The sequence below is a fragment of the Pan paniscus genome, chromosome 12 (genome assembly GCF_029289425.2).
Source record: "Pan paniscus chromosome 12, NHGRI_mPanPan1-v2.0_pri, whole genome shotgun sequence".
NCBI classification, from domain to species: domain Eukaryota; kingdom Metazoa; phylum Chordata; class Mammalia; order Primates; family Hominidae; genus Pan; species Pan paniscus.
This window is the reverse complement of record NC_073261.2, coordinates 27,394,452-27,405,890: the sequence shown is the minus strand read 5'-3', so window position 1 is coordinate 27,405,890 and position 11,439 is coordinate 27,394,452. Positions and strand designations below refer to the sequence as shown.

General features: G+C 44.6%; 1 protein-coding gene across 9 annotated transcripts in view; it reads left to right on the top strand.

The window, feature by feature from the left end:
* Positions 1-204: 204 nt before the first annotated feature.
* Positions 205-11,439, top strand: part of NPAS2 (neuronal PAS domain protein 2) — a 176,622-nt gene continuing 165,387 nt past the window's right edge. For 6 of the 9 annotated variants that reach the window (XM_063594759.1, XM_063594758.1, XM_034952040.4 and 3 more), the window contains exon 1: positions 614-1,274. In XM_063594759.1, the coding sequence (XP_063450829.1) occupies positions 1,102-1,274 (173 nt within the window). In that variant the 5' untranslated portion in view covers positions 614-1,101. Of the gene's footprint in view, positions 490-595; positions 1,275-11,439 lie in introns of those variants that run through there. The other 3 variants (XM_063594761.1, XM_034952041.4, XM_055107591.3) reach the window with 3 other exon arrangements.

The window sequence follows — 11,439 nt, the reverse complement described above, 5'->3', positions numbered from 1 at the left end:
AGCCGGGGGTCTAGGGGTCCGGGGGTCCGTCTGCCTGCGGCGCGCGCGGGGTGCTTGTCCCAGGCTGGGTCGGGGCCAGGAGAGACCCCGCAGGCGGAGGCAGGCGAGGGGAGGAGGAGGAGGGTGGGGGTAGGAGGGGGAGGTGGAGAGGGAGGAGGGTGGAGGGAGGAGGCAGGGGAGGAGGCAGAGGCGGAGGCGGCTCTCCCCGCCGGCTCTGCGTGCGGAAGAGTTTGCCGCGCGAGCAGCCGGCCTCTCGCAGGAGCCGAGGGACCCGCGCGGCTGCGGCCCAGGAGCGGCGGCCGCGGAGCCCGGAGACCCGCAGCCGCGGCGGCGGCGGCGGCGGCAGCAGCTAGAGCAGCGCCTCCCGCCGCCGCCCGGGAGGAGCTCGCCGCGCCCGCTCGCCGCCTCGTCTCCCAGCGGCGGCGGGAGGCGCGTCTCCCCGGCCCAGTCCGCGCCCGGCCCCGCGGGGCCGCTCCGGCCCGCTCCGAGGTAAGGGGCCGCGCCTAGGGGCGCGGGGGACCCAGGGTGGGTAGTACGTGCGCGCGGGGTCGCAGGACTCGGTCACCTGCTCGCCAGCGTGGAGGACGCGCGGGGGCGGAGGGGCGCTCAGGCGCGAGGCTGCGCGGCACCGGGGACCCCGGACGCGGGGGCGCGGAGAGGTGGGTTCCCCTCCACAGTCAGGCCGCTGGGGGCTTCGCGTCCTGCAGGAGGTAGCAATCGCTGGGCCGGTGGGCTCCGGGCGCGTCTCGACGCAGAAGACAGAGGACTGGGCATCCGAGCCTCGGAATTTGGGGGTCCTCGGGGTGTCCGACAGGGTGGAGAAGGATCGTGCCCCAGGGCAACAGCTTTGGGGATTGCCCGTGGTTGTCTTCGAGACCCATCGCGCTACCCTCCGAAACGTCGGGCGTCCTGGACCCCCGGAGAGTGCGGCGTGCGCGCCCTGGGCCCGCGGTCTCTCGGAGTCCCTGGGTCGGAATTGGTTCCGGGCCGGATTGGGTGCGGAGTCGGTGCCCCCAACCCCCGTGCGCGCAGACAGCGTGCAGCCTGGCTCCTCACGTCGCTGCCGCCCCCCCACCCCAACTCCGGAGCTCCCCAGGTTGGATGTATGCGTATGGTTTTGTTGGGAGATGTGCCCCTTTCCCAGCCGAGGAGGGACGCACCTTTGACCTTTCTAAAGAGCTGGGCAGGTCGGTAACCAGGGAAGGGACAGGCACCACCCGGCTAAATTCAGAACCAGTCCCGCTCCTCTGCTTGCCACTCCTTAATTGCTCAAGGTAAGAAAGTTTGTTTCAGCCCTGTGATTCATAAATAATTAGTAACTAGTTTTGTTGATTAAGCAAGATGGAAACCTTGAATATACGCACGCACTTCCACGAAGTCTAAACACTCCCGAGCTTGTGTCCGGGAGGCTTTAGTACGGAAAGTTAGAAGCCCTGGAGTTCAACAGGTGTTCAGGAGGGTCCCGGAGAGGAGTTTCGTCTTTACGCGTTGCTTTGGCATCCACCTCAACTTCATTAAGGTGGTTAGCCTGTTTTCCTACAGGCAAAACATTGAGCACTTATTAAATTAACTTAATCAGCAGAGACGAGCTAAACCGTCTTGATCATTTAGAACCCAAACCTTATTTTCCTTAATAGAAAGGTTTTTCCTGTTTGAACTTCCCAGGTAATTAGTTCTAAAGTAGTTCCCAGCAAGACATCTCTGCCAGCATCTCTCTCTCACTGTAACTTGGTCCCCATCAGTGAATTGACCAACTAATTATGGCTTGCATTAAACACAGAGCTGCCCTCCTTGGGAGGCACTGTTCACATTCAAGCGCACACACTAGCTCCATCTTCCTGCCACTAAGATGTCCTTAAAGGAAAAAGTTAGCCAAAAATAACCCCCAAATAAATAGTGTAATGTTTAAAAGAGTTATCCTGACCTGCGCCACTATTTTATAAAAGCAAAAATTCAGTGTTTCATTACAGCGCTAAACCAGGACCAGTAGAAGTATTGGTATCTCTCAGCAGTCTACTTAAATATTTAGTTAAAAATAAAGTGTGCAAAGTAAAGACGTTCAGTAATTATCTTCCGTCTCACAGAGAGATGTGGAGTATGGCTTAGAAGAATTGTAAATGCGCTGCTTTTAGCCGTTTTCTTCTTGGAAATCGATGCCTCTATTTATTTGCTGATCTGTCCCACTGTGCGTAAATGTAGAATCGGTTTTATTCTCACTGCTTCCCAGAGGGGCTCCTGTGGAGGTGAAAGAAGGAAATACGTTCTAGAGGAAATATGTTATTAATAAAACGTTACCCCCAAAGAGTTAACCACGCCAAAAAGAACCAAGTGAGGCTTTACTAATTAGTGGTCTGATGAGAGAGTGTTCAGATGATGACTAAAGAATTGATCTTTATGTAGAAAACAACAATTGTTTTTAAGCTCATTTGGTTCTCTTAAAACAGTTTGGGCCCTTTAAAAAAATTTCTGGCTGTTTAATAATGCAAATGATGAAAATCGTTAAAGATAACACATATAACCTGATGTGTGCCATGTTTAAGTTGAATTCACCTTATTTTTTTTGAACAATCTTTCTTAACTCTTGGTAATCTTTATAGCTCACTCAACACTGCAACTTATTAGGTTAAAAACTGAAAGTTAATTTCTTCAGAATAAAATAATAAGGCATGCGTATACTTTTTAATTTAACCATCTTTATATGTTCATTTTTTCAGAGTCTTGCTTTTGAATCCTAAGAACCCAAAGGGCTAAGTCTTCTTTCTTAATTTTTAAAACAAGCATGTGTTTTGTTCTTTACATGAATCGTCGGTTCTCCCAGTGTGATCACGACACTGTCCCATGCTGATTCCATGCACGGTGCAACTCTTTCCCAAGAGAGGTCAGATTTCGAGGTGTTGAAAATAGCCCAGTGACTCAGTATTCTTGGCTGCTTTATGCCAACGGTTTAATTGGCTGCATCATAGCAAGCATCTAATTGAGTTTCACATTTAAATAGTGGATAGGGTACTTGGTGCATTATTTGCTTACAGAAGTGTCTGATTAGCATGTTCCTGATCCTCGTTCTATTTGTAGCAAAGATGGGAGGTCAGGGACTGTCACATTTCATATTCCCCACAGCATCTCATCTCGATGGGGCCTTGTTCAGAATAGATGCTCAGTAAATAGGTGTGGGAAATGAGCTGAATTGTTGGTGATCACTATCCAAAGGTTAGAAATTTCTGAATGCTAATGGGGTACTTAACTATGAGTAATTCTATTTTAAATCTCAAGGTGATGATGATTAATAGTATCTCAGGGCACTAAATAAACATGTATTAAATATGAGCATATGTTTAAAGGGGGAATTTTTAATGCAGTCTTTAAGGCACAACTGCTTCTCACTTGAATTCTTTAACTGAGATTAAGGAGTCCTTGGCATTTTAAGCAAAGTCATTTCTTAGGTAAAGTTCCCCCAGAGACCACTTGAACTTTTGCAAGTCTTAAAACAATGGGTGGTTCCATTTGATGGTTCAGAATAGAAAGGAGAGTGTTGATCCTCTACACTGGTATGAAAAAAACTGTATAAGGAGATGGAGGATGCTGGATATCATAGTGCCCGAGAATCACCTGGGGCCCTTGTCAAACACAGATTCTAACTCAGGACACCTGGGAGAGGACCCAAGCTGCATTTCTCACAGCTACCAGATGCTGCACGCTGGCAAGGTTTTGGGATGCACTGAATCCAGTTCAGCATGTTTACTGAGCATATACCACATAGAGAGCCCAGATGATACAAAAATGAGAAGATGGGTTGTACCTGCCCTTGAGGAGCTAACAAGATGAGGTGTCAGGGAGAGAGAGAGGGATTGTAAACTGAAATTGAGGTTCTGGGATGCCATTCTCTGGGGTGGTGGCCAGAAAGGGGCCCAGGAAAGGAGAGTTGCTGGTAGGGCTTCCACATTGCTGACCTTGACCTGTAGTCATATTTGAATGGAGAGCCTTGTGACTTGGCAAGAAATAAAATGCAGATTTTGAAGTCAGACAGACCTGGGGTAGCCTCCCAGCTCAGCTATGGCAACTTTTAACCTCTCTGAGACTCAGAGTCCTTGTCAGAAAAACAGTGCAAATGATGCTTACCTTGCCAAGTTTGTAGAATTACCAGTAAAGGACGCATGTTAGGCCTAACAAAAGTGATTGCTTTTATTACTGTTGATAGGAGAGAGGAGGCTGGAAAGCAAGGAGGACGAAGAGGTTACTAAAATATGTTCCATGTAGTTCACCAATTATTCAATTTGGTTAACCAGCAAACCCAAGGCCGGCCGTGGAGAACCGGGCCAGGGCTGGAGGGCAGGCAGCTGTGGAAGCTAATCAGAGGCAAAATGGAAAATTATTGGGAACATGCTTATCTCCACCCTCTCCTTCAGTCCCTGGCTTCTGGTTTGCTTTGTTGATAGCCCTTCCTAGGATATTTTCATCTGAAGCTTTTCTTGGTACTTAAGCTGTAGGTTCTGTTGATCAAGACTGCTAGCGGCAATCAAGCGCTCTTTAAAAATGTAGTGGAGAGGACAAACACCTCTCCTCTTTGAGGGGCATTGGTCTATTCTGTGGTGGGTCACTTTCTAGGATCAAAGCCATCAATCTGTCTTTCCACCATAGTACGAGTTACTTGAAACTAGTGCCGGGCGTGTTGGAATTCACCTGGGGTGGGGTGCCTTTTATGCTTTGCACTCTAAGATGTGGCTTCCTCCTGCCATCTAGGAGAGATGGATATTGCAAGGCAATGGTGTCCTTCACCCTGATATTAGGAGGGGTCACCTGGGTGGCCCTGAAAACACTTCAACCAACATCACTCTGATTTTTTAAAATATATTTTGGGATTCCATTTATTATTTGCAAAGGCGATTTCTCTGCCACCATTTGCCTTCCAGCTCCCTAAAAGTAAATCTTGAAAACCAAGTTCTAAGAGAATGGCAATGGCAGTTTGATGTTTAGGGGGAAGGAAAAGCAGAGGAACCCCTGGAGCCAAGGCAGGCCTGGGTGAGGGTGGAGACGAAAGAGGGAAAGGAAGGCATCGTCAGGCATGGGAGTACCAGGACGGAAATGGGAGCAGTGGTGGGGGCTGAAGCTGAGAGGTTGGGCCCTAGGACCCAATTTGTGGACTTTGTTGCTTTGCTGAAGGCCGTGGCGGATAATGTTCCCAGACCACTGAAAATCATCCAGGCTTCCAGAAAACACAGGCCCATCTAAAGACAGACAGGTGACGAGGTGACAGAACCTAGTGGCATGATTCTTCTAGCCTCTTCTGAGCCAAAAATGACATGCACAATTTTATGAATGATATTTGTGTCCCTTGGTGATAAAATATTAAGAGCTCAAGGTCATCTGAAAATTATTGGCTTTTGTTTATAAAAGTACATAGTTTTTGGAAAAGATAGAAAAGAAGGAAAAAAACCCACAATTTCAAGATATATTTTCCGTTCAGTGTTTTTTCTATGCATTGAAATATTTTTATATTAGTTTATCTTAAAAAGCACATGGATATAATCTTGTAAAAATTTTCAAATAGCACAGAACCATTTGTAGTAGAAAGAAAAAAAATTCCCTTCATCCTTGTGGCCTACCCATAATCATCGCCCTATCTTTTATTTGCCTAGCAGAAACTGGATTTTGTACAGTAGACTGCCAACCCACACCTGCCTCTGGAGGTTTATCAGATTGGCCACTCAACCCTGGTGAGGGTGGGGCTGCTGCCCTTGCCAGTGACTGGCTCAGGGTGAGCATGTGGACCCTGTTCTAGCCAATAAAATGTGAGGGTGGGCCACTGGGAGGCTTCTGGGAAAGTTTCCCTGCTCTCAAAAGAGACAAGGAAGGAAACAGTCCTTTCCTTCCACTAGATACTGTGATATGTGGCCATAATGCCTGCAAACTGGGCAGCCATCAGCCACCAGAGGGGCTGGGCCAGGTCTCAGCTGACCTGCGGAAGAATGCAAAGGTGAAGAAGGGCAGGGGGCAGGGAGGTCTCTGTGGTGCCCTTGACTTTCTGAATTATACAAAGAAGAGTCTGTTTTTGAACATGTGTGAGATCGTGAAACCATTACCAGATGAAGCAAACTGAGCTAGTTTTTCTGTTGTAGCCAAAAGCATCCCATAACTCTCCACCTTTCTCAGGAGGTAATGACTGATAACCATGGGGCATGTTCTGCTAGTCATTTTTGGCACATTTACATATACACACACATATGTACACTTTTAAAAACTAAGGCCAGGTGCACTGACTCACACCTGTAATCCCAGCACTTTGGGAGGCCGAGGCGGGCGGATCACGAGGTCAGGAGTTCGAGACAATCCTGGCCAACATGGTGAAACCCTGTCTCTACTAAAAATATAAAAATTAGCTGGGCATGGTGGCACATGTCTGTAATCCTGGCTACTCAGGAGGCTGAGGCAGGAGAATCACTTGAACCAGCAAGTCGGAGGTTGAAGTGAGCCAAGATCCTGCCACTGCACTCCAGCCTGGCAACAGAGCAAGACTTTGTCTCAAAAAAATAAAATTAAATTAAAAAATAAAAACAAAAACTGAACTCATTTTATGTATATTATTTAGCAACTTAATATGGCATGGATTTTTAATGACATATCTTTTTCTTTATTTTTAAAGGCTACAGAGTATTATTCAGAAGTACAAATAGGACGTTATTTAACCCATCCCTATTAATAAATAATCTATTGAGTTGACTGTTACAGTTTTTGTATTAACTTCCTTATCTGTATATCTTTATGTACATTTCAAGATTTTCTAGGTCAGGGATTATTAGGATTCCTGGGTAAAGGCACACCTGTTTGAAATATTGATAGATGCTGCCAAATTGGGGGCTAAAAAAGCTATGCCTGTTAACCTCCCCATCTACAGTGTGTAAGGCCGCCTTGTCTCCATATCTTAACTAACACAAGGTATTTTCCAGCTTTTAAATCTTTTTTGTGCATTTTCACATGTTTGAGGTAGTACCATTTATAGTTTTCTATTCTGATTGTTTTCACGTGAACATAAGCATTTTTCCATGACATAAACAATTTAAATTAAATTTTATTGGCTACATAATAGTTATACTTGTTTTGGGAGTGTATCAATGGTACATGAAGACGCAAAGGGAAATATTTGAAATAGAGGTTGTCTATGAAAATTAAGTGGCTATGATCGACCTTGCAGTAAACCTGAAAGATTTTCTGGAAATGGTGTTGGGGGACACACACCCCTCCAGTGATATGTTTCCAAGAAAACCCTGAGGAGATGACCTTCCAGGCCTTTCTCAATCCAGTCAGATGGTAGGCTGCCCCAAGCATTTCTAAGAAGCTTTGTTGCTTTTAGAATCCATCAGATTTACAGTCAGACAGGTTCTAAATTCAGTTCTCTGAATGTACAGTAGTTACGTAAACACTTCGTACATTGCATGAGACATAGCTGAAAAGTAAATTTGCTGTATTCTTTTAATTTTTTCGACTTTTATGTTAGATTCAGGGGATACATGTGCAGGTTTGTTACCTGGGTATATTGCATGATACTGAGGTGTGGGGTATGAATGATCCTATCACCCAGGTACTGATGTAGTACCCAATAGTTAGGTTTTCAGTCCTTATCCCTGGCTCCCTGCTCCCTCCAGTAGTCTTCAGTACCTGTTGTTGCCATCTTTATGTCCACAAGTACCCAATGTTTAGCTACCACTTATAAGTGAGAACATGCAGTATTTGGTTTTCTATTTCTGCATTAATTCACTTAGGATAATGGCCTCCAGCTGCATCCACGTTGCTGTAAAGGACATGGCTTCATTCTTTTTATGGCTGCATAGTATTCCATAGTATATATGTAACACATTTTCTTTATCCAGTTCACTGTTGATGGGCATCTAGGTTGATTCCATGTCCAATAGACATGGACATGGAATCACGATTGCTATTGTGAATAGTGCTGTGATGAACATGTGAATGCATATATCTTTTTGGTAAAATGATTTGTTTTCTTTTGGATAGATACTACTATCAGTAGTGGGATGGCTGGGTCAAATTAGTAGCTCTGTTTTAAGTTCTTTGAGAAAGCTCCAAACTGCATTCCACAGTGGCTGAACTAATTTACATTCCAATCAACAGTGCATTAGTGTTCTCTTGTCTCCACAGTCTCTCCAGCATGTGTTTTTTGACTTTTTAGTAATAGCCATTCTGGCTGGTGTGAGATGGTACCTCATTGAGGTTTTGATTTGCATTTATCTGATGATTAGTGATATGGAGCATTTTTTCATGTTTGTATGTCTTCTTTTGAGAAGTGTCTGTTCATGTATTTTGCCTATTTTTAAATATGGTTTTTGTTTTTTTTTGCTTGTTCAGTTGTTTAAGTTCCTTATAGATTCTGGATATTAGACCTTTGTTGAATGAATAGTTTGTAAATATGTTCTCCCATTTATGTAGGTTGTCTGTTTACTCTGTTGATAGGTTCTTTTTCTGTGCAGAAGCTCTTTAGTTTAATTAGGTCCCACTTGTTAATTTTTGCTTTTGTTGCAATGGCTTCTGAGGACTTTCTTTCCCAAGGCCAGTGTCCAGACTGATGTTTCCTAGGCTTTTCTCTAGGATTCTTATGATTGAAGTCTTACATTTAAATCCTTAATTCATCTTCAGTTAATTTTTGTATATGGTGAAAGGTAGGGGTCCAGTTTCATTCTTCTGCGTATGGCTAGCTAAATATCCTAGCCCCATTTACTGAAGAGAGAGTCCTTTCCCCATTGCTTATTTTTGTCAACTTTGTTGATGCTCAGATGGCTGTAGGTGTGTGGCTTTATTTCTGAGTCCTCTCTTCTATTCCATTGGTATATGTGCCTGTTTTTGTACCAGTACCATGCTGTTTTGGTTACTGTAGCCTTATAGTATAGTTAGAAGTTGGGTAATATGATGTCTCCAGCTTCGTTCTTTCTGCTTAGGATTCCTTTGGCTATTCAAGCTCTTTTTTGGTTCCCTATGAATTTTAGAAGAGTTTTTTCTAGTTCTGTGAAAAATGACATTGGTTGTTTGATAGGAATAGCACTGAATCTGTAGATTGCTTTGGGCAGTATGGGCATTTTAATAATATTGATTCTTCCAATCCATGAGCATGGAATGTTTCTCCATTTGTTTCTGTCATCTATGTTTTCTTTTAGAAGTGTTTTATAGTTCTCATTGTAGAGATCTTTCACCTCTTTGGTTAGCTGTATTCCTATGTATTTTATATTTTAATGGCTGCTGCAAATGGAACTGTGTGTGTGTTTTTTTTTTTTTTTTTTTTTTGAGACAGAGTCTCATTCTGTCGCCCAGGCTGGATTGCAGTGGCGCAATCTCAGCTCACTACAACCTCAGCCTCCTGAGTAGTTGGGACTACAGGCACGCACCACCATGCCTGGCTAATTTTTGTATTTTTAGTAGAGATGAGGTTTTGCCATGTTGGCCAGGCTGGTCTTGAACTCCTGACCTCAGGTGATCTGCCCGCCTGATCCCAGCACTTTGGAACTGTGTTATTGATTTGTTTCTCAGTTTGGACGTTATTGGTGTGAAATAATGTAGAAATGCTACTAATTTTTGCACATTGATTTTGTATCCTGAAACTTTATCGAAGTCATTTGTCAGTTCTAGGGGCCTTTTGGTGGAGTTTTTCGGGGTTTTCTAGCCATAGAATCATATCAGCAGCAAAGAGAGAGAGTCTGACTTCTTCGTTTCCTATTTGGATGCCTTTACTTTCTTTCTGTTGCCTGATTACTCTGACTAGCACTTCCAGTGCTATGTTGAATAGAAGTGGTGAGAGTGGGCATCCTCATCTTGTTCCAGTTATCCAGGGGAATGCTCTTAAAACATTTTCAATTCTGCTAGAGAAGAGAGGAAGGCAAATGAAATGGATAAAACTCATAAGAAATGTTAATCACCCTTCAGGCAAGGGCACATTTGAAAAGCACCACTCTTGGGCATGGACCTCTGATCATCCTTCTACTTCCTCACTCCCAAGTGATAGTGCATAGCCCAGGAACACCCACCACCTGCTGCCCTCCAATAGGAAAGGAAAAGGCAAGATGACAAAAGAAAAAACCTTCTCAGAGTCAACAGACCACACAAGAAAAAGATACCTTGAAAGCAAAAACAACCTATCAGTAGACTTCCTGGGGACATCATGAGGCAGCCAGCATAGCTCTTTGGTCTTTGTTGCATGCATTGAGGCATCCCAAGTATCCTAACGCGAATAGAATTGTTAGTCATCAAACTACATGCAATAACATGACAGGTGGTAGAAGAAACTTTGAGACCATGAAGAAATGAGAATGCCTCTATTTTTTATTAATTTTTATGAATGCCTATATTTTTTGGCATACAAATTCAAACATTTGTTTTCTCCTTAATTCAGATGGGTTAACTCCATTTCTTTTTATTTTATTTTTATACTCTAAGTTCTAGGGTACATGTGCACAATGCGCAGGTTTGTTACATATGTATACATGTGCCATGTTGGTGTGCTGCACCCATTAACTCGTCATTTACATTAGGTATTTCTCCTAATGCTACCCCTCCCCCTCCCCCGACCCCACAACAGGCCCTGGTGTGTGATGTTCCCTGCCCTGTGTCCCAAGTGTTCTCATTGTTCAGTTCCCACCTATGAGTGAGAACATGCGGTGTTTGGTTTTCTGTCCTTGGATAGTTTGCTCAGAATGATGGTTTCTAGCTTCATCCAACCCAGCGGCTAGTCATGGTTCTCCGACATGGGCTGGAGTCCTTTTGGAGTATTTTCACAAATAGTACTGACTTCCCCGTCAGTAGAAGTCAGATCTGTCTTTAGTGTTATATAGAAACATCCATCCATTATTTTTTCAATCTCAGAACTTGATGGCTTCAATTTTCCATTATCCATCATGGAGGGTGAAGACCTTTTAGAAGCAGACAGCATCATACGTCCACATAGGTCACGGGACAAACAGTGCTGATCATTGCCTGTTGACAAAGTGTTGACAGTAAGGGAGGGGAGGAAACATTTTCTTGTAGCTAGAGAGGTTTTTTGAGGAGGTGGGTTGGAGTGAGGACAAGGGGAAGCCAGTCTGGCTGCTACGTTGACCTACCAAATCTTGTGTTTGGGCTGGGCACAGTGGCTCATGCCTGTAATCCTAGCACTTTGGGAGGCTGAGGCAGGTGGATCACCTGAGGTCAGGAGTTCAAGACCAGCCTGAGCAACATGGTGAAACCGCTTCTGTACTAAAAATACAAAAATTAGCCGGGTGTGGTGATGGCTGTAATCCCAGCTACTCGGGAGGCTGAGGCAGGAGAATCACTTGAACCCAGGAGGCGGAGGTTGCGGTGGGCTGAGATTGCACCACTGCACTCCAGCCTGGGTGACAAAGCAAGACTCTGTCTCAAAAAATAAATAAATAAAAATAAAAATAAATTGTGTGTTTGCCACGTCAGCAC